This window comes from Sander lucioperca, chromosome 22, assembly GCF_008315115.2.
Source record: "Sander lucioperca isolate FBNREF2018 chromosome 22, SLUC_FBN_1.2, whole genome shotgun sequence".
NCBI classification, from domain to species: Eukaryota; Metazoa; Chordata; class Actinopteri; order Perciformes; family Percidae; genus Sander; species Sander lucioperca.
In genome coordinates, this window is record NC_050194.1 from 17,698,288 (window position 1) to 17,722,089 (window position 23,802).

The 23,802-nt window shown below is 40.4% G+C and overlaps 2 protein-coding genes across 4 annotated transcripts in view; one reads left to right on the top strand and one right to left on the bottom strand.

Annotated features, from left to right (window-relative positions):
• The window catches only part of pald1a (phosphatase domain containing paladin 1a), a 52,204-nt gene extending 34,273 nt beyond the window's left edge, over positions 1-17,931 (bottom strand). Inside the window, exons 1-13 of one of the 3 annotated variants that reach the window (XM_031315608.2) lie at positions 17,719-17,931; positions 13,902-13,947; positions 8,144-8,341; positions 7,840-7,942; positions 6,339-6,518; positions 5,710-5,874; positions 5,454-5,614; positions 2,722-2,797; positions 1,357-1,505; positions 1,089-1,185; positions 565-669; positions 325-420; positions 87-221 (exon numbers count right to left, since the gene is read on the bottom strand). In XM_031315608.2, coding sequence (XP_031171468.1) covers positions 87-221; positions 325-420; positions 565-669; positions 1,089-1,185; positions 1,357-1,505; positions 2,722-2,797; positions 5,454-5,614; positions 5,710-5,874; positions 6,339-6,518; positions 7,840-7,942; positions 8,144-8,328 — 1,452 coding nt within the window. In that variant the 5' untranslated portion in view covers positions 8,329-8,341; positions 13,902-13,947; positions 17,719-17,931. Of the gene's footprint in view, positions 1-86; positions 222-324; positions 421-564; positions 670-1,088; positions 1,186-1,356; positions 1,506-2,721; positions 2,798-5,453; positions 5,615-5,709; positions 5,875-6,338; positions 6,519-7,839; positions 7,943-8,143; positions 8,342-10,099; positions 10,372-11,452; positions 11,721-13,901; positions 13,948-17,718 lie in introns of those variants that run through there. The other 2 variants (XM_031315609.2, XM_031315607.2) reach the window with 2 other exon arrangements.
• Positions 17,932-19,393: 1,462 nt separating this feature from the next.
• Positions 19,394-23,569, top strand: ndr2 (nodal-related 2). Its single transcript, XM_031315685.2, has 3 exons — positions 19,394-19,675; positions 21,313-22,100; positions 22,955-23,569. The coding sequence occupies exons 1-3, from the start codon at positions 19,411-19,413 to the stop codon at positions 23,105-23,107; spliced, it is 1,206 nt and encodes a 401-aa protein (XP_031171545.1). The 5' UTR covers positions 19,394-19,410; the 3' UTR covers positions 23,108-23,569.
• The last annotated feature ends 233 nt before the right edge of the window (positions 23,570-23,802 follow it).

A 23,802-nucleotide genomic window follows, 5' to 3' on the forward strand; every position in this document is an offset into this window, starting at 1 on the left:
TTTGGTTTCAGAGGACAGACGCAGATGTAATCACAAGTCTAACGCCCACGGCATCAATCTTCTGTGTGTGCGCCTGATTTCCTCACCAGGACGCGAGCTCCTCTGGTGACCAGCTCGGCCGGAGCTGACAGCTCTGATAGGTCCATGCAGGCCAGTAACCTGTACAGCCATGTATGGCAGCACATCCACTGGCTGAAGTTGGACACAAAGGCAAGAGGATACTGCAAAATGCAACATATAGTTACAAATCAGGATATTTTAATGGCTTGTAACCGTTTTTACTTTTATATCAATAAAGACATTTACACTGGAAATTCTTTTTACCTGTTCATGAAGGTATGCATTAAATACAATCAAGTAGAAGTAGCGCTCCAAGCTCTGCATGGTTCGGTTTAGAAAGTAGTCTTTGGTACTGCTTCCCTGAGAAACAAGCAAAAGCTTCAATATCTGTTCAAAGCAGCGGCTTTTATTTCTTTCTTATTTCTTATTGAGGTGTTTTATTTCTCAAGTAACATCTAAACTAAACTTGCATTTAAGATCCCACAGATAAGCATCATCACTAACCTGAATTTGATAATCTTCTCCGATCCCTTCCAGCTTACTCTTGTTTTCATATATTGCTGCTTTTATGTTGTGCATTTCTGAACACAGGGTGATAGCCTGGTCAACCTGTCGGATAAAAAACAAGACATTCAACATTTTTGAGTTACTTTTTTTTTTAATGACAAATAAAAAACTATTTGATCTTTTAAATCCTTGATTTAAACAACATAAATCAAACATCCACTCCTGAAATGTTTGAGGACGTATAAAAAATACTTGTGTCTGATTAGGTTTTCCCCAAAAAAGTTCAATTACCGTAGTAAAAAATTCTTAAAATGACAACTATTTACAATTACAACTCCTTCTCAGTCCTCAAAAACATTCAATCTATGAATATAAACATTTTCTTTGTTTCAAATTCTTAACTGCTGGACACAAGACGTCTCCTAATTCACTGAAAAGACACACATTTTTGAGTGGAGGGGGACTTAAATGACCCACAGATGCTCTCTATATATTGTCTTACTTTGTTTTATTTGTTTTACCTCTTCCATGACCTGCTGTCCATTAGGCAGCTTGTTGATCAGAGACTGGATGACCTGAAACAATGGTTTGGGCTCTGAAGCTGCAGCTTCCTCAACTCTGCAAAACGAGCCAAACAAGGTCAAGTCCTATCCTACATCTGGCATCAAAAAAGGCTCAATGAAAGCAATTTCAAAACTGCATCATTACACTGTGTTATCAGACGTGTGATAATGTTTTATGTCATGTCATTCTCTGGTTTTCCAGATAAATTTGATTCAGAGTTCTTACTGTAGTTGTGAATCACCCCTCACACGATTCATGACCAGAGTGCCCAGGATCATGGCTAAATTGGTTCGGCCGACGCCCACCTGGCAGCTGAAGAGCAGAGCAGGCAGCGGACGGGACGCATCGTGGCCCAGAGACAAGCTGGGCCTCTCCTGGAAAACAGAGCACATACAGAAGACTGTAAACCACCATAAGAGATGAACAGTGTTATATCATTAAGGTGGTTAGAGAGGTTAAAACTGGCCTAAATTTGGTTGGAAAATTAAAGTTTTTAGGACAACATGGCTACATATAACCTGCCATACAGTCATTGAAAAGCACTACAGCCAAAGTCAGCACAGTTTCATTCTTGAGGCCTAAACGTTTTTTCACATGCAAATAACCAAATAAATACTGGCTGGTTCTTAATGTCATTTTGGAAATATCTGAGTTGAGATGAGGAAACTGTGGTTTTATAGCCACCAAAATGGGAAGTGAGTGAACAACCTGGAAGTTATAATTGCACTGGAAAATATGAAGGATTGCCATGCCTGAAATCTTTCAACAACAAAAAACTCTAGAAGTGAGACAATTGAGAACTACAAAGAGAAAGAGTGAAAGGAAGAGTAAGACAGGACTTTGTAAAGCTCTGATCCAAACTCTAAAAAAAGCAGAGCCACTTTCCAACCACAGGGAACTGGACTGGCTGCTGCAAGTCATTCCAAAGAAGGGCAAAACAAGACGAAAAGAACATCCTGTGTGAAGCAGGACGGAAATCAGACAGAGCAGACGACCAAAGAGCGGACATGAAGGGAGTACAAGCTGCAGGTTTTCTGCCATAGTTTACAATTATTAATGAATAATAGCACAGACAGGACAGATTCAAAAGGCTATATGTGGATTAAAAAAAAGCTACTGTGACCTTTTCGCTACCTCAGTGAGAAAGTCCAGATGCTCTCCAATATTCCAGCCATTAATAACTTTAATGGTACATCAAAACAAGATCGCATCAAGAGAAGCACAACCAAAAAAGGTCTATTTAATTGGTGTATCATGTAGGGGTGATTAAATGAATCATTGCACTGATGCATCGTGATGCAGTCCTGGATGATTCTAAATCGATGCAGTGACAGACTATAATCCATTATAGCCTGCTGATGTTACTTGTTGATTTTCCGGTTGCTGCTTTTTTAGTTTTTGCCTTTTGTCTGCTGACTGCTGTGTTCAGACTCAGCTACATTCAGTAAGTGTCTATTTTAAGAGCAAATACAATAAAAGGGGTGTTCATATATATAATGATGAGGAGGTGACGCATCTTGATATCGAATCGATTCGAATCATGAGACCAGTGAAGAGTCACACCCCTAGTATCATGACTGCCGATCTTACCCTGAGTATATTAACAAATGCGTCAAAGTCTTCTTCCAATGGTGCTCCCTCCATTGGTAGTGGTAATCTGAAGTACCTGCAATACAACAGATTGTTAGCTGTTGAACCCGCACCTGTGGTGTGTCAATATTGCACTTATGCAAGTCATAATAAGACACTGCAGATACTGTACACATCTGACCTAAAGTAAGACTCGCAGGCTGAGCTCCGTCATGTTATTGTTTACGGATAGAAACTTTGCCTGCTTCGACAATCCACGAGGCATGATGGCTGAGATCAAAATCATGGGATCATTTAGGTTACCCTAAAAATACACCACCTGCAATTTTAAACTTCATATAATAAAACATCCTGCTGCTTTTCTTGGACAACAAAACATCAAGATAGTCGGAGACCTGGGGTCCGTTTCAGGAAGGAGGTTTAAAGCAGCCATATTATGCTAATTTTCAGGTTCATAATTGTATTTTAAGGTTGTACCAGAATAGGTTTACATGGTTTAATTTTCAAAAAACACCATATTTGTGTTGTACTGCAGTGCTCTCTCTCACTGCTGCAGATCCTCTTTTCAGCTGGTCTCTGTTTTAGCTACAGAGTGAGACCTCTTTTCTTCTTCTTCTTCTGTACTATCTTTGATTGCACTGCACATGCCCAGTAGCTCAGATGTAGATCATGTCAGCTAGCTAGCTCCATAGACAGTAAAAGAAAGGCTGTTTCTACAATTTTGGTCAGTTACAAGGCAGGATTAGCTGGGAGACTTCTAAATGAGGGCGCACATGTAAGTAGTTCTTTTGTAGATTATGGTGAACTTGTGTGTGTTGTAGCAGTGCTTTGCTATTGAGAACGAGGTAGCATGCTAGCGTTAGCATGCTAGCGTTAGCATGCTAGCGTTAGCCATAGCGTTAGCATGTTAACGCTACGAGCTAATGGTAGCGGTTAGCCTGCTCGTTTCGGCTTGTGACGTCACAAGCCGTGCCGATTTTGAACAGCTCACCCAGAGACTGAAGGCAGGACACATTCAGAAACTGTATCTCACTCTAAACAGCATGGATGGATTTTTTTCAAAGTTTGTATGTGTGTGGAAGCACCAGAGACACAACATAACACCCCAAATCCCAGAAAAAGTGATTTTTTCATAATATGGGCACTTTAACAAACTGAGTCTAACCCTGATGTCTGAATTGATTTACCCTGAGATTGGAAACTCTGAGTTTTCCGTTTCAGAACGCTGATATGAGTTGGTTCAATCAACTCAGAGTAGGTTCACGCGCGTGCACCACCACAATAAAAAGGCAGCATGAATGGAGCCATGATACTACGATTCACCATGGTAACAACCACAAATAAATGGGTCGGCGGAAATACTCATGCGCATATACGTGTTAAAAAAGCAACACAGCAGCTGCTGCAAAAGAGAGAGAATTTGCGTGGGAGACAATTGCTGAGTAAATGCGTATATTCCAATATAGGCTAGTGTATCATATTTAATCATAAGTATAGCCTAATATTACTGGTTAAATTGTATTGAACCTATAATCTATTTCATTTAAGTGCAATACTGCGGGGGGAAAAGTACTATGCCTACTAATCCCACTGAGGCTGCAGCACCGTGATTAACAGAATTATAATTCATAATCTTTTATTTCAAAGGGTTTACATCATTCACCTGCAATCCTGTGGAACATATTTTTAATGGCTCTTACTGGTTTGTGTCCAGGGAACACAAAAAAACATTTCAGAGCGAGTCACACTCTTCTGACAGCGCTTTGCTACAGTGGCTTTACTAAAATGCTCCGCATCGCCAATGTTGTAAAGAAAACTGCCGTTTTAAAAAAAAAAATAAAGTGACACAAATAATCTGCTGGGATGTAGAGCATGTCCAAGATGGGTGACGTTAGTGATATGAGGACGGATAAGGTTATAGCCTAGGCTGCATAACAGACTGTGAAGAAAAACGATACCGCTCAAATAGGATCGGAGTTATCTGAAAATTAAAATGTCGGGGCTTCAATATCATCTCCCGACATATAACACCCTGCGAAGTAAAGCAGAAGTAAAGCAGCTTCTTCATCAACGGGATCGTCGACAAAAGGAAATGTCATGTTCTGAGAAAAAAAAAAAAAGTTTCATAGTCTGCCTAACATGGTTAATAAACCAACAATTTTTTTGGAAGGAAAGGAAATGAAAGAGCGCTGTGTCAGAGGGAGGAGACTGAGAGAAACTCGAGGTTTGTTGAAGAAAACCCGCTCCCGACCAGGTTAGGTTCACAGGCTCAGTTACCATAGTAACTGACTGAGGTTAAGTTACCGCTCTTTCTGAAACGGGCTGGAGTTACCCCTCTCTCTCAGGTTTGATTAACCTCTCTTTCTGAAACAGAAAACCCAGAGTTTCCCTCATCTCAGGGTTAACAAACTCAGAGTTTTCACTAAACCTGCTTTCTGAAACGGGCCCCAGAGAGAATAATATATCCTCTTGTCCTGGAAATGTTGTGTGGAAGCTCATGACATCTCAAAGCTAATGCTGCTGATCTGATTGCAAACAGGATGCAGCAATCTGTTCGGTTTTTTATGCCCCCCCCCCTCCTTTTCTTCTGAAAAAACAGGGAAACCAGCCTTTGCACAAACAAGTGCCGCTATTTATAACCTGCCCTGCATATTCTACGGCAGGCAGCCACACGTTGCTCTATCTAAACTGACATGCGAGCTGTGGGCTAATAAAGGAACAATGTAAACAACCTGTAAGCCGGCATGGTGAACATGGGCCTCTTATAGACCTCCTCAGTCACATGGATGTCCTCCTCACACGTGATGGAGATCTTCTGTGGCTCGTCTTTAAAGTACTCGATATCATTGTAGACGTAGAAGATGTTTTCGTTGAGCTTGGCAAAGTCGTGGAGCTGTGGAGGTAGAAAGAGGCGGGTGTTTTAATACTGCTATAAAACTACATTGTGCCAAAAAACTCATGCAGATGCTGAGTAAGTGTGTTCATCACCTCCTTCCTAATAGTGATCTCCAGGCTCTCCACCAGCTCCTCCTTTTCCAGGCCATGAAGGTTCTCGTGGAGGTTTTCCTTCCTCCTGGGGGTGTACGGCACAAAGTTGTCGTCCTTGTGCAGGAAAACCACCGGCTCCTCTCTTACACAGAAGAATATAACCTCCTGCTTGCAAAAGCACAGCACGATAGGCATCAAATAATAGCTTTTCAAAGTAAGTGGCTGTTGCCTTCTACCAACTACACCACTTCCAAGAGCAACTGGAAACAATCTGTTGTCATATGACATGCAGCACATGAGTAAGGCCTTTAGAGAAGCCTGACATATAATTTTGTCAATTTCATTTCAATTACGGTCAGTTTTCTAGCTGCTGTAAGCAGAGAGATTCATTTTCCACTGGTACACATGACCGCAACTTTCTGTTTGCTCAGTTCTACAATTCAGCCACAGCCTCCACTGAGCACTTGACTCCACAAATATTTACTGACAACATGGCTAGAAAAGAGGCAGAGCTACACACACACCAACACAGGACAATTAAGGGCATAAAATCTACTGGTCAACAATTTATGTGAGCTTGTGTGTGTTCTGCCTGTATAAATGTGCATATAAGAGAAAATAACAGTGACCTCGTGTCCTTGCGCCTGGAGCCTCTGAAGAACGTGTTTGAAGCCATTCAGGCTCGGCTGACCCATCCCATACAGCGGGTAGGATCCCTTGACTTGGCGGAAGTTGGGCGCTCCATAGCTGCCCGTGGTATTGAGGACATCTGCCTTGCTGTACACATCCTGGACCATGAAGTACTCCCCCTGGAAGGCAATGCAATTTACATCTCAGAGAAAGGTCTCAACCACAGCATCTCTTCAGCTTCCACTCGAGCACACATTAGAATTTGTAAATTCTGCAGAGCAAATATGTCAACACTTAAGTGGTTAGATAAATCAGAAAATGGTGTTTATGCGTGAAACAACTTGCATCCTCACTGGACTTTAGTTAAGTCCTTAGTTTGTCACCCACACTGTCTCCTTCCTCCTTTTTCTGTTGGCAAATAACAAAACTGACAGTCTGGTTATTCTGTTGTCTCAACAGGTTAAATCTCTGCTCTGTCGTCTCCAACTCTCAAAGATTAGTATGTCAAAATCTCTCAAAATATTGACATTTTTACAGTTTCCATTGTCAGTGTAAAGTACAAAATAACAGTGTGATTGTGGTTCACATTATTTCCTACACTGCTGCACTTTAACTATCAATCAAATCACCATTTTTCTCTTCAAAGTTGTCTATAAACATAAATATACATCACTGACTAGGGATAGGTTCTGATAAATCCATTTTGGATCCAGTTCCAGGTTGATAAAATATCCAGATTTGTGAAGCTCCACGGGCAACAAATCCCTTCGAATCTTATTTACAATCGTTTTTGCCTCGTTCAAAAAAAAATTTAAACTACAAAATGCAATGTTTGCAGGAGGGTACTCACGACAAAGGAGGGGGAACTACAAACCACTTGCTTAACTATATAAATCTACCGTCAATCATTTTAAAGTTAGAGCATTTTGAATTGGTGCGATTAGCAGATTTTGGATCCAGATTTGGTAACATGCTATCAAACCCCATCTCTACTCAGAACATCCGTACTGTGATCTTAACATTTCTGATACACAACAAGAGTGTGAGCAGACATATTTATATGTTCTGGAAAACATCTCAAGGTTGGTGTTTTCAGATATTTTTCCACTCTGGAGAGTGAGACTCTTTTGGTTGTGAAAAAAATGATTTGCTTAGTGTGGCCAAAACAGAGAGTCAAAGATGTGTTTTCAAATTCATGTGGACATGATCTTACTGTAGGTGAACCCACTGGCTTATGTATACACATGTAAACAGATGCTGTGTGTGACAAAACACTGCATGTCTGAACAGACACAGCAGAGGTGACAGAAGAGATCAAAGCCCTGATAGCAGGGTGACAACATTCCTGTTTCAATGGCTGTCCCAGATCATAAAACAGCGCATGACAATGTTCCTATGCCACTCTGCAATTTGGACATGTGAATGTGAAAAGAGCAGACATAAAGACAGGTGAGATGAGCCCACGTCTTTCCACGACAGCGCTGTGAGGTTTGTCATTACCTGCACCAAGTAGTGCTCGGGCATAGTGTCTGATATCCGGCCCACTTTATAGTTGGTCTTGAGGATTTCATCGTGAATCTGAAATTCCTGTCTGCAATTATACCTATAAAACAGAACACAGAACAGCAGGTCTGGAAGGTAAGGAGAGGTCAATTCAATTATCAGCTACTATTTGCCAGGCCTGGTTTGACAAATGTTAAGATTATGGGGGCAAACACTTCGGCTGAGAGTGGGGGATGTCACCACAGTGATCAAAGAGGATTAACACCCAATTGTGAGAACGCAGATTCGAGGAGGGACTTACGTGATGACGACAGGTGCGACTTTGTTGGTGATAATGGACTTGGCCTTGTTGTTGTGGATGTTGACTGTCTGAAAGGGGCTCATGCTGAGAGACTGCCTGCTGTCGGCCATCCCGTTGGCAAGGACACTCTCAAGTGGTGACGCTACAGAAACAGGCTGTGGCGCGGCACTGGCAGTTGTACCCATGCTCCACAAGCAGCTGTGGATGACATCGCAGCGGACTCAGAAACAGGAAGCAAACACACTCGCACACATACATAAAACCGCGTATACAGTGGCAACACATACAGTATATTTGGAGAAGTACAGCTACATCGAGCAGCTAGCATGGCTGTAGACTCAGTCTACAGCGATCGACACCCCCACTCATATCTGTACACCAAATATGAAGCTACAGCCAGCAGCCAGTTAGCTTAGCTTAGCATGTTGTTTTAAGACTTCAATTTTTGTACCAATTAAACAAACGACATACGCGTACAGACATGATGAGTGTTATCAATCTTCTCATCTAAGTCTCGGCAAGAAAGTAAATGAGCCTTCCCCAAACATCAAACTATTATTTAAACTGAGCTTTTGTTTTGTTTTTAAATTTAGCATTCATGATGCACATTCATGCAGAGGTTTAAAAAAATGTTTAAGCACACATGCATTTCATCAAGCAGCTGATTCGAAAAACTGTAAATAGAAGTTATTCTCTACAGATACTGTGAAACTGCTTCCGCTATTATTTCTGATTAATTACATGAAAAGAACATGGAACAGATTGAACCTGTCTGATGCCTTTGTATCTGACAAAGAGCCAGTTTAGGCTACAGTATGTGATAAATTAAGTCATAAATGTTAATCATGCAATATAAAAAAAATATTAACAGAAGCAGTTATGGGAGTCTTTTGAGAGAGATAGAACATGCAGAGGTTTAGCCAATGACTCATGAAATGCTCTTTTTAGGTTTAGTCAGCACTCAAATTACAATCCATTCATTTAATTTCTCTATGACTCAATCATGGTGGCATGGGATTGGAGTCAAGTCTGACAGTATTCATATTTTAATCATACAGCTTGAGACAGAGCACTCAGACCCCCACGCAACCCAGCCACAGGTTTCAAGCAAAACCTCCTCCCCTCTGAATAAACAGTGAGCTTTGCAGGGAGCTCCGCTGATAAACAAACGAGCCTTCCGACAAGTTAGCAGTCAGGAGTTAACACTGCTCCTCAACATCACTTATAACATGTAGCTGGTCAGGAACCTAGCAGGTCACCAGAGCACACAAACAGAGGAAGACACACACAAATACACATAAACCCTTAAGGAATACACAGAAAAACACAGTATGTCACCCAACACACACTCACAGATACACATACTGTAACACTGGCACTACAAAGTGTAGACCATAAGCACAGAATCAATCCAACAACAAAATCAGCTTGATGCCACAGGGTCAAAGCACCTCTGTGTGATCATCAGCTTTCTATAGAGTGGACTCTCATTGTGGAGAGAGAAGTGCCGGGTGAGTCATCGCTACTCTCCTCTTTGTTGCGTCTGGGGCTGAGTGGGCAGGTCAACCTTGTACTCCCAGACCTTTTGATTTGGTAAGAAGATTCTCTCTCTCAAGCACAACGGGGGAGACAACAAACGTATTGATTTTCTTGTTACTTTGTCTGCCATGGTTTAAGAAAATACAGATACAAAAACTAAAATGTTTTTTACAGCTTGACATCAATAATAAAGTAAAACGTCTGAGAGTAAAAGGAGGCTAAAACTCTGAAGGCTAACCCAAGTTCCATAAAAGGAAGCAAAGTTTTCAAGACTACTGTGCTCCAGCTGCCCAAATCTATTTGAGACCTCACCACATACCGAAAGCATCCCTGATGCCATAATTTTGCGACTACCACAAGAAAAACAACAAAACAGCTCTCCACACTGCAACAATCCACTAAAATGTGACATCTTACGTGTGAGATGAGGAGCGATTTGTACTTCCAGATCCTTTTCTTTGCTGCTTGTTTTCCGCCATGGTGGGTGAGAAAAGGAGTGTGAGAACTTGGCATCACATTCAAAAAGAAATCTTCCTCTTTTGAAAGCCCTTCGGCCAGCCCGTCAGGGGGAAAAACCCTCGTGGGAGCTCAAAGTGCCCAGTCGCTTGGCATTGGGCAAAAACGTTAGGAGTTCCAGCTTTCAGACAGCGTCCTACTCACGCTCGTCCTCCCTCCAATATGATGCTGGAGAGTAGATTCATACAAGAGACTCAAATCTCTACGGAGGGGACCAAAGGAAGTAGAGGCACATCTGGCAGCCAGATGGCTAAAGTTCAGCTCCCTTTCACAGGGACGTTGTGCACAAAGACGACACAGTTGACTCTTGTGATGTACTGCAAGCAGTACAAAAGGAACACGCTGGAATCATAACTCAATTAATCAATCGGCAGAAAATGTATTATTTATCTAGCAAAAACGCCAAACGTTCACTGGTTACAGCTTCTCAAATGAGAGGATGTAGTCTACTGCTTTTCTGTGTTTTACAAAACTGTAAATTTCATATTTTAAGTTTAGAAGACATTATTTTGAGTTCTTGGAGCTTGTGATGGTCATTTGGTCATTTTTGGCACTTAATAGATTAAACAAAAGATTATAGTCATTCTGCGTTTTTCATATTTTGTAATTTAATTATTATTACTAGTCAAGTTTCAAGATCCATCCCAGAGTCTAATGATAGAGGGTGTTGCATGCAGATCGTAAAGCCATTTAAGGAATATTTGTGATGTGTGATTTTGAGCGAAAATTGACTTGAATTAATAGTAACAAAAATAAACAGTTGCAGCCCTGGTGTCATGTTTAGGTATAATATTAAACATAATAGATATAAGATACCTTCTGTGTCTCCTTGACTTCCTATTTGGATTGAAAACAGAGCTTACAGTCTGTGCATTCCTCACAGTAAAGGACATTTACGTAGCAAACCCTTTTCAATCTCTGTCACTTTAAGGACATTTAATCAGTAGGTTTCTTTACCCACCACCACAGTCATGCACGATAATATGCATGTTCTAATATGGCTTGGTCGAAGGCTATAAAACACTCCCAACAACTGATTCTCCCCTTTTCCTCATCCGTACTAGAACTTCCTATATCATATCCCATGTGGTGTTTTTTTTGTAAAACATCTGAATGTTAAATGAGGCTAACTGACACTTCCTGACCGAAGCTTCGGTTTAACAGGCCTCCAAAGGAAATGTGACATTTTTAAGGCTGCAGCAAACACAGCACGCTCACTGAAACTGGTACGTTGAAAACCCTCCTCTGTCTTACCTTAACAGCCTGTCACCTCTGTCGCGAGATCATGGTGCACACACACTTTGATACGGAAGTTCCTGCTTCACACAAACTCAGCTTGTCAGCCACACTGATTTCAGCATGGGCAGGCTTGGTCTAGCAGGCAGGCAGGCAGGCAGGCAGCCGGGGCGGAGGCCTGAGTAGAAATAGCCCTCAGTCATAAACATCCTCCTGGAGATCCAATCAAGGCAACTCATCAGAGAGGCTGTTTATCCCACATGTCAACCAGAGTAGTGTCGCACTGCTTGTGACGCCAATAAAACGACGAGACAAACTTGGATTTCACAGCGCAAAAAAGTAAAAGGCCAAACAAAAACAAGATGATGAAGAGTTCACCTTTTTGCGTTTCAGCCAGCCAGGCCGTGAACAGCTGGTCAAAGTTAGTAAAAGGCACTAATATTTAAATTAACTGGTTGCACAGTAACAATAAGGACCATGGAAACTGCAACCTCCTGCCAGCATTGCTCCATTTAGGGCTGCCCCATTTAAATTCAGCCGGTGTCCTAACTTTGCTGTAGCAACGTCTTCAGACAAAAGGGCCTGAGCGCAGACAGGAAAGAGCGTGCAGCTGCAGGATGCATCTGTTGGTGGCCCCGAGGAAGGATGCAGAGCACTCTTCATTCACAAGAGATGTAGGGGTTCAAGGGAGATGGGTATCACTTTGTAACGCTTAGGAGATCTTTCAACACAACCTCCCACATCAAGATGAAGAAGAGAGCTGCAAGCGTGGCAACAAGAACCACAAATAAAAGTCCAAATTCAATGCAACATTGCTCATCTTATTTAAGGATCCTGGGCATTGCTGGTCTCCTTGGAGGCCACTCGTTCAGTCTGCCAATGTTAAAGTCTGAAAGCCTGCCGGCTGCACAAAACCACATAAAGACGAGAGAATCATAGTAATGCTGTGATGCTGATGTTGCATATGTTGCTTCGGAAATCTGCCTAAAACATTTGCAGGAATGTGCAAAAAGACTTTTAATCATTGCTCAAGAACCAATCTAATGTATGCAATTTAAAAGGTTTGGTGTAATGCAATCCTCATCTTATTTATAACAATGACACAATGCCCCACGGTCTCTCACTCATCACAGGATACTAGACCACCAAACCCTTCAATACAACCCAGTCACACATGCCCCGGCCGAGGAAGTGCAAGCACACCTTGACAGGAAATGCTTAGTTGTACTCTCTGAAACTACCTCCCCACAGCTGTACACATATTTCACCAATGAGGTTAAGGGTTACATACAGGCGTGATTCCACAGGACATTGCTAGTTCCTAAGCTAAATATCAGTGCTGCGCGGAAATGAGCTCAGTGCTTCCTCTGCAGAAAATCCTTTTTGTTCTCCTTCGACTGTTCCGAAGACCTCATTGTGAATTTGTGTCAACCTAAAGCTCTGATGTTTGTTTTTGTTCAAAATAAATCGCCTAACAGCCTGTTCAAAAGGAGACTGAGGTGAAAAGGAAGCCATGTGATGCATTGTTTAGGGATGCATTTTCCAAATCAGATCAAACTACCCCCAAATAGCTTTCGCACTGCAAGACAGATTTAACAGACTGAGCGCCCAAACTGACTGGAAAACAACTGACTGAAAGGCACTTTTTTCCAGTTAAAGCAGCAAATCTACTGGGACACAAAAACAAACTATGCTACTGCAGTGAATATGACATAAATCACATGGATGAATACATTCTTGCTTTCACAGTTCAACACTGCACTGCTAAAAAGGGGTTTGCAAATCTATTTTTAAAACCCTGCCTGTAATTTATTTCATCTCAAGATGGCAATTTTATTCCCCTATGATTTCAAGCCTGCCGTAACGTGGTTTTCATTTTTTGTAACCCCAGCGTCTGACCGCAATATCCAGTCAGTCAGCCCCACCAGGCCAACTGACAGCATTTCTTTTAGTCACTGCTGCCTTAGAGAACCTCTCTCTGGATAGATTTTACACCAATTTGTTAATAAGTTTTGCTCGGTGCTCAGACTGAAGTGGTAAACTTGTGTATGCGCAAACACATCCTGACTAAGCTGCTGCATTTTAAGTCGACATAGAAGGTCCTCTTCTAAAGGAATGAGAGTTAACACTTCAGAGGAGAGACTAGGCATCACATGCCATGAAGAATGTAATCCATGTAGCTATGTGAACATCAAACATGAATGTGTTAAACCAAAGGATACCTCTCTGTAAAAGGGAAAGTAGCTTTTATATTCTATCATAGATAAAGATAACTTTTAGCTTGACACAGTTGCATAGTTTACATTTCAGTCCCAATTATGCAATACAAATCACACAGGGCTTCTGAATCGATATTTAGACAATGTATGTTTCCTTTTGTATTCATCAAAAACATATTAATGATAGTGACCACAAATCTAGTATAATAAAAATTAAAAGTATAATAACAGAAGTATCACAACTATACCTGACATTCAGCTGATCAGTCCATCATCCAAGAGAGGCTCGAATCTCTGAGGAACACAGTGAAAAAAAAATGAAAATAGTGGGTTAAAATTAACCAAAATGACTTCTCTCCGGCAGGCGGCACACCAGTCTCAATCAGACATCCTTGCTGGCATCTCTCTCTCTCTCTCTGATCTGTGAGGCAATCTGTCTCTTCCCGCTGATCACACTATGGCAGGCGGCAGTCTCGCATCATTAACAAGTCCTTATAAAGCAAGTCAGTGAACGTGTCCTTCAGTCAGAACAGATCCCAGACAAGCAATCTGCAGTAGAAGGCAGAGGGGGGGGACACAGCTCTCCGTCTGACAAGGTTTAGATGGGTGACGGCATGCTCCCTTGTTTTTAATGTGACTTTTTTGGTATGCAACCCGCATGAGGTGCAAGGGTGCTCACGCATGCTGGGGATTTGTGTGTGCAATTGTGTGTGTGTGTGTGTGTGTGTGTGTGTGTGTGTGGGGATGTTTAAAAAGGATGTGGAGGCGGAACCAGAGAGGTTTACTCTTCATCAAGTCCGCTATCCAATCACTACCGGAGTGTCCTGGCAGCATAATGCCTCCCACGCATGGCAGACCTTTTAACAACTATCTCAAACCCATAAATTAAACCTTCAATTATAAAACTTATTATAATCAGCTGCAGCAGTTAACCCTCACTGACGTGATGTAATGTAGACCTGCCAGGAGGTTGACAATCAGTAACAACTGCACACAGATGACATCACGTAAGCCTAATTCACTATGATGCTCTAATTACTCCATTCATTAGTGGTTAACACATGCCATGTTGAAGGCAAACAAGGCTTACAGCTGGGCAAACACTTAGATTTAAGCTTGAGGTTCAGCTGCAAAGGGCTGTGTGCTCTACCTCTTGTAGTAGTTACCCTGAGGTCAGACCATCACATCATGCACTCATTTCCTATTTCATCCTGTGGGCTGTATACAGCAAGAACAAAGCAAACAGTATCCAGTGAAAATATGCCTGCACAACCTTCTACACATACAGTACATGACAACTATGACTCGAAATAAGTAAACAAAACAACAACATCAAGTATATTCTCTGACTGGCTGCCTGTGAGAATATTTTCTGACAAAAGTATGTGTAATCAACAGTCTGTCACACGATAATGTCAAAATTAAGCGCATTTACAAACGTGGTGAGTTGTTTTCGAGATATGGACATAAAATCTACTGCTGCCACACCTGTTCCTTCCTTCCTGCAGCAGCAAAGACTCTGATGTTCTGGCAACAAGACGAATGTGAAACAAAACCCTCCTATAGCCCGCAAACGTCAAAACGTGAATGAATCGATGAATGAGCAATCATAAACATGATTCACTTTTGTAAGGGGGGGGGGGGGGGTGACATCAAAACCAAATATCAAAAAACAAGAAGCTGTCTAGTAGATGTTACTAAAAGATACATAATTTTAATTAAATAAAGCAACAAAAAAAAAGGTACCAAATGACATATCTAGTTACTCTGACAGTTTCACACCCTTCATTTCCTTCCGATTTGTTCATTAGATGGCGATAAAGCAGAGTATATGGAGTAAAAGGATGTACTGTGACAGATTAAGAAACACTTCCTCTCTGCTAAAAGTCCCCAGTGGAAGTAAGAGCATACGGCTAATATCACCTGTCTTGTCCAAATCCTTTATTGGGTCTGGTGTCTGTCTTAACCCCAAAAAAACTATTTGCTAAAAGCCTTTTAACAGCAACAGGAAAGGAGAAGATAGTAAAGGAGAATATTTCACCTCAGCCAAAGTTCGGCTGCTTGGGTCAGTATATGGGCATGATAGTTAAATGACTATTATTTTGATGCAATATTAACTTTCTAACTGTTCTTTATATTTTCTTGCAGTTTAGGGACATTACTTTTCCTTTATAAAAAAAAAAAAAAAAAAAAAATACAGTCAAGTTTTAACAGAACATTAATGCTTTTGGGAAGAGAAAATGACCCCCAAAGAGACAAACTCTGGACCATATTAAATATACACTTGAGTCCAGTGATCAAATATAACACCTTGTGCTAAAAATTAGCCATTGCACTAAGCCGTGTAAACAAGATTTCCCCAGTCACTGCGACACAGATGTTCATTATCTTATGACAACTATTTCAACTCCAAACAGGTGCTTATACGGTAACTTAACAGATACTTTAAAGGCTGTGAATTTGGATCAAAACAATCAGACTCTAAAATATGTTATGGGACTCAAAATAAAAGAGAAATATCTCATATTTGCTGAAGCAACCCTGGTGTTTAGGGCGTTACTTGCATGAAGAAACCGCAGACCTTACTGGAGCCCCGTTTTAAGTTTATCACTTATTACTATAACTATAACTTATACTTACACGACCAATAGCCCCACTAAATAGTTCATAATAAAGCAACATTTCACGCCAGAAAATCAGCAACTTGTCAAGTTAAGCCTGAGAGGAGTAACATTTATTTACTATTCCTCTTATCAAGATAATCCAAGAATAAATAGCTCAATCATTTCTGATCCAGGTGTCCATTCATCGAGGAGTTTCATGCTCTCACTCTTGATTAATTGTGATGTTCACGGTTTGATCTGCTCTCTCAGTTGTCAAAAGCCAGTTTCTGTCTTCCCCCAGGACGTAAGGTAAAGTGATATGAACAGAAGAGAATGATCCCAGCTGCACAGGCTTAATCAAATAACGGCCGGGACTACAATACATCAAAGGGCATACTGTGCTTTGACTTACTGCGCTTTAGACTTTTCGCTTTACATTACCCCTAATGGGAAGAATGAACACGTCTTGGTACAGTTAAGGAACGTTGACCATGTCTATGGGCATTATTTTGCACTGAAGAAATATATTCAGTGATATATTATGTATATTATATAATGTGCTGGCATTCACAAATTATTCCAGACTAAAAGTGTTTTTTTTTTCTGCCTGAGCTGATAACAACATATCACATGTTGGCTATAATATAGTATATTTGAGCATGTAAGTTCATGTTTGACCTTTGGGAACAACATGTGTAACAAAATAAACTAAAAGGTCAACTTACTAGCTTTTCAGAGCTTTCAACCATGTCTTCTTAAGTGAAGAAGCTAGTAAATGGCTCATTGAGCTTAAATGATGTCACGTTCAATATGGCTTTATTTTACGGTATACAAAAATACATTCAAGCCAGTAAAGTTCTGCATTTGCTATTAATGTTATGTGTGGAAGTTGTTGTTTTGGGCAGTGTTTCCTGTTTTGTGAAAAGCTACCAAAATATCCTCTAATTATGAGTGATATTTGCAGAAGTAGGTGCAAATGTTATAATAGAGCCAAAGTAGTAGGTATGTAGTGCATAAACCAAACGTTTTACATATATAAGTCAATGAGAACATGTGTTTTCAAGGAAAATAAAAGTATAAATTGACATTTATCTGAAAATGTGCTCGTCTTTATGTGTTTGCCTGATGATAATGAGCTACCAACTGGATGTCATAGCATACCCAACTTTGTATCATTCATCACTGCCAAATCATTGGCTAGATGCAGTGCACAATACAGCAGGCATGGAGAGTGGGGGGTGCCAAGCACATGTATGCCCCATCAACCACACAAACACTTCGCATTATGAACATAGCCTACTCTTCACTCTTTCACAGTGCACAGCTGCAAATACGTGCAATGCATACTTGATAAAGGTGTTCATAAACTGTGAGAGTCTTAGCATCCAAAACGGCATGAATGTTAACTTCTCGGCTGCGGTGGCTCGTGCAACAAGAGCCGTAAACTTTTAAAGCTACTCACCATTTCAGCACACGGTGGGTGGAAAAAAAGCGTCTGGCTTTTAAGAAAACAGGTTTTCAGTATTCGGTTTGTCCGGTGTGGAGGATGTAGCCGAGTGCACCGCTCTCTGTTTATGCTACTGGAAGAAAACAACATCCATTGATTTTTTTGGGTCCTTTCTCGGGAAATTTACGAGGAAAAGGATTTCGCTATGTGAATAAAAGACGGACAGCGCATGCGCAGTCTGCGGTCATCATCAGATGCTCTCTGCTAGTCTCACCAACCATAATTATTCAAATCCCAACATCACTAAAATATGAATTACTGAGCTTTGTGACATTGTGGTTGATTCAGTTCTATATCTTGAGAAGCCAGTTTGAAAAATACAAAAATCTGATATATGTCATGTTATTGTGCAAGTATTAATGGTCCCCACATAAAACTATAGCATATTACAGAAATATTAGTATTAAAGGAATAACAATATCAACTTCAAAACCCCATAAAAAGCATGATATGGTCACTCAAAATTAAATATTGACCATACGCTTTAAAGCTCTACAGTGAATTAGTAGTATAAGTGAAGCTCTGGAAGTTAAAATAGGATAAAAATAGATAAGGTATTATATACACGTTGTATGTTGTTGTTCATTGATACTTTTTATACTATAGACTAATTAGTTCACCTACTTGTATGTAGCTACATAATAGTATAATTTTTTGTAATTTTTGTTCAGCATTCCTTGTCCTTTAGCTATGTCTGTCTATGTATGTAAATTGTTCTTGGAGCTGTGTGTAATAGAGCAACTTAAACTCCTTGCATGTTATATACTTAGCCAATGAAGCTGATTCTGATTAATTGACCTTAAGCTTTTTTCATATAGGCTCATAAAGTCTACAGATGTTTAAAGGCAAGGCAGCTTTATTTGTATAGCACATTTCAGCAACAGGGCAATTCAAAGTGCTTTACATAAAACATTAAAGAGCAGTTAAAAATAAAAATATAAAAACAGATCAAATACGGAATAAAAGTTACAGTGCAGTAAAAGAAATGAACAATTATTTAAAGAAAGGCAGCATCAAAAAGAAAGGTCTTCAACAGAGTTGCAGCAGACCTGCAGTTTTCTGGGAGTTTGTTCTAGATATGTGGTGCATAAAAACTGAACACCGCTTCCCCCTATAATTTATAATAGAAGATAGCCTACATTGCACACAATATCATACTGTGCTATGGGCTACGTGTTATTTATAATCCTGATAAAAGCCTATACTGAATATTGAGTGATGGGTTATGTTAATGTTTGTAATGTTTCATTAGTAGGCCCTATGTGTCTTTTACTGTATAAGCACATCAGCCCAATCGTTCTCCACATAGTCCATTTCAGACGGTATTCAGTAGACTAGGCCTACATTACACTTTTGGAAAGCCTAACAATTAGTGTAAACCAAATAGCTGAAACAATTAATCCAGGGATGGGGAATCAGGCTGCAGAAGCAGCGCAAACAAAGAGCTGCGATCCTTGTAAACACGTACCCAGGCGCCTCATTACCAACAGAATGGATGATGAGCTGTCAGGTAACAAGTCTTGAGGACGCATGTCAATTTCCTTTAATGTTCTCAGCTACTTGTTAAACATGAAAGGGGGTGGGTGAGGGTATATAAGACACCCCTAATCTCCGAGTAGAGGAATTTGTCATTAACCGGCCCAAAACATGCGTTCATTGGGAGCTCTGACTGTTGCGCTGCACGCATCTCTGCTGGTGCTGCTGGCTCAGGGGATTCAAATGACCAGTGATGGAGTTTATATGAGGCCGTTGCAGCGTTTCCCCGTGGTGGACCGATCAACCGGATACCACCTGCCAACCTACATGATGCATCTCTACAGGAATTTCAAATCCAACTTTTCCAGGCCTTTGGATACTATGGAGCAAGATGCCGCAAAGCAAGCAGACACCGTGAAGAGCGTGATGGCTAAAAGTAAGATTTCTGTGACTATATGGAAATGCTAGGCTGTGTAGGCTATAGATCACGAATGAGCAGGGACAACAAGATGATGGGAAATGTGTACACGTCTTTATTCGGTTTTTCAGCTGTGGTCAAAGTCAGATAACTCCTCTACCACTTAAAAGCCCTCTGAAATGTTAGTTTTTTGGGGTTTTTTTTTTTTGGCTCAAGTGTTGTCCTGTCAAAGCTGCGAGCCAGACGACCTTTAGAGGGTTTCAATCCACATCCCGCTCAGGGGGTGAATAACCATGCAGGGATCAGCGTGTGAAAAGGCCAGTTTTCTGTCTAATTCTCAAAGCAAACCTCTTTTTTCTTAAATAGGCGATGTTGATTAGATATCTCGCCAGACATCCCCCTATACAAATCTCTTGCTAAGTCAAATCAACAACTTCCCTTAGTTCTTTTTTCACACTTGGCTTGATTAGATTAGAGCTCTGGATTTAATGGCACAGGCAGCCAATAGAGGACAGCCCTCCCTGCTGCTGAATCTAACTTCACATCGCTGCTAGGTGTTAGAGTTATTACCTATTTGTTTGACTGAGGATATGCAGAAGCCAGGAGAGGTACATGTGCTAAATGGTTGGTTTCGGCTCGGTGTTTGGTTTGAGTGGATGAATAGCGAGGATGGTTTGCACTTTTGATCAACAGTCTAGTTAAATAGGCCAATGCACTGGACAATACACAAAGTTAAATGTTTAAAATGCTTTAATCCTTGAGATTAATTTGAACCACACCTGTTCATTGAATCACAATGAGCCCCATTACAGATGTGGGCGCAGCACATGTTGTCCTACACCGGAACAATGACTGGATTATTTTTGAGAAGCAGCTTTGATTTGCTGAAATCTTAATCAATACAGACATTAATCATGAGGTCATGGTAGAAAGTTATCAAAGGGAATTATACTATGCATTTACTGTTCTCCCTACAACTCACTTTGCTAAAGAAAAGAGGTGGTTGGACCTACAAACACAAGTCCTAACCGTAATTAACCCCCAAATTGCAGGTAATATAGATATATGGTAAATAACTTTGGTTGGTAATGGAGGTTTTATATGAGAATAAATCAAATTGTTTCTGGGATGCACAATAATTGATCATTTTGTATCTGTTGATTGAAATGTATGCATACATTTCAGTATTTACAATACAAACATATGCCTACAATTATTTCGCTTTTATTACCACGATGTACTAGTATCTAGATTTAAAAGACATTCTATCACAGTAGCCTATAGACAGTATAATCTCATATCACAATATTGATATGCATTGTGATAAAGTTAATCTTTAATGCAATTGAGAAAATAAATGCCATTTGCAATGAATTAAATAACTGAAAAAGCAAGGTTCATCACATTAATGCAAAAAACCCTTTAAATCAAAATTGCCATTATAGCAGTCCTGCCCACAATGACATAATATAACCAGGGACATTAAGATAGCTAAAATACTGTAGTATAATCTTTAATCTGTTTATTGTTGTTATTGTTTATTGCTTCACTGGCACATTAATTTGTGTGTTGTCATATCAGTGTGTTCTAGAATGTCCACTAATGATAAGCTGTCTGATACAATTATGCTAATCTTTCTCTTTTCACTACATTAGGTTTGACGTACAGAGAGAGGCGCTGGATTGCGACCTTTGACCTCCATGCCCTGCTGGCTGACAAACAGATCCAGGCGGCAGAGCTAAGAATCAGGCCTCCTCAGACACTGAGTGCTTCCAACATCTCTTTGGAGGTCTATCACCAGCATGGTGAGGCGTGCCAATCGCACAAGAGCTGCCAGGAACGGCAGCTGGTGGGGCTGCTCACTGAATCATCACTGGTCACTTCATCACAGAGCTGGAAAGTGTTCAACATGACAAAACCTCTCTTGGGCTGGCTCAGTCGAAAATCAGCGACAGCGAATATTCCCCACAAAAGAGTGTCGAGAAGAAGGAGATTGGTAAAGACAAAGAGAGGCCTGTCACTTCCTGATCAGCCGGTCTTTGTGGCGAGTCCAAGAAGAGAGCAGGACGTGAGTGACCGGGCCTTGTTGGTCGTCTTCTCACAAACTGGCTCTGATGAAAACTCAAAGGTCAAAGCGAGCTTACTCCACACAGCTGAACAATCCAAGTTCTTGTCCCCTGCTGAAATCAAAAGGGCCCGCTGGCCAAAGAGGCGCAGGAGCAAACGGGGCCAGGCGGAACAAACTGTGAGAAGCCTGGAGGTGTCCAAAAGAGGGAGTGAAAAATCTCTCTGTCGCAGAGTTGACCTGCATGTAGACTTTAATCAAATTGGCTGGGGGTCCTGGATCATCTTTCCTAAAAGATATAATGCCTACCGCTGTGAGGGTCCCTGCCCTGGTCCCCTGGGAGAAGACCTCAATCCAACCAATCATGCTTACATGCAGGTGAGTGGTGCACATGATCTATGACGGTGTTATTGTGAATATAATAACTTTACTTGTATAGAACTTTTCAAAACCAAGTTACAAAGTGCTGAATATGACAACGGATTCAATATCTTAGACATCAGTGTGTACTGCTTGTGTAAATACTTTTTCCAACGTTTGGGACACGGAATTGGAGATATTGGAGCACTCAAAAATGATCTCTGAATGACCTAAGGTATTTGTAATTATCACTGAACTGGTTTCGCTGTTTGGAAGGTAAATCTGACAAACCATGAATGCAGCGTAATGCATGAGACTACAGGAGGAAACACAACTAGAAAAACAAAAGATATGCAACTGTAAAACCAACAATATTTTATATAACAATATAGTTTTCGAACGATTCGTCATTTAACCGATTTGTCAATTAACCTGACTATTTTGATAGTTAATTAATCATTTTGAATTTTCAAGCAAACATTCCAACATTCACTGGTTGCAACTTCTCATGTGTGATTTTTTTTCCTTGTCATATCTGACAGTAAACTGAATATCTTTGGTTTTGACTGTAAATTGAATAAAACAACTCATTTGAATGCATCACCTTGGGCTGTGGATAATTATACATTTATTAGACAAACCAATTAATTGAGAAAATAATCAGCAGTACTAATCAACAATGGAAATCATCGTGAATTACAGTCCTATAAAATACATTCAAATGATAATAGCTGCTCTCACAAAACCCTCACTGGCATAAACCTGACTAATTGAACTGACTAACTGTCTTAGTGTCTTTATTTACAGAAATTGAGTATTTTGAGACTGGAATTATCTATCTCAATCCCCTGTTTTGTTTCTTCCTTTTCCAGAGTTTACTGAAACATTATCACCCTGACCGAGTGGCATCGCCCTGCTGTGCCCCAACCAAAATGAGCCCATTAAGCATGCTGTACTACGAGAACGGAGAAATGCTCCTTCGACATCACGAAGACATGATTGTGGATGAATGTGGCTGTCAGTGACAAGTACAACTACCTCTAAACATTACCTGTGTGGCTGAGCGGTGTTAACAGCATAAAAAAGATGCTGTGCAGGAGCAGCCAATTTCTGAAAAAACAAAAGAATACACTTAGCGAGAAGGAAAAAGCTCTTTGATATTGTCACTGTGCACTGTAAGATTGTAGCTGATCTATGTGCAGAGCCAGGATTTTATTTTGTGATGTGAGCTCTGGTTTGTAAGAAGAACATTGTTATTTTAAGATGTGCTGAAATGCAAACTCAACAATAGCATCCAGCCTTCCAGCTGTGTGCAGATGTCACAATGTATTGTACAACTCTATTTCCCTTATCAATTTCATCAATGTAAACATGAAATGACAATGTTGTTGAATATTCCAGCACTGTTTTGTATTGTACACTACAATTTGTGTAATTAATGTATATTTATTGTAGATATTAAATAAATTGTATTTATGTACATTTTGCACATGGTATTTTTGTTGTATGTAATTTGTAATGTTTTATTACTTATACTGTACTATCCAAGGTTATTGTTAGCACTGGGGCTAGGTATCAAACTTTTTTTTATACCCACTGTTTTTACTAATGAAAATCTAAAAGAGCAAGCAGCCTATCGAAAAATATCATATGTCATATACCGCAAGCTGGCATTGATCGTCTTTTGTGAGATTAATAATCTTGTTCACTTATAGTTTGA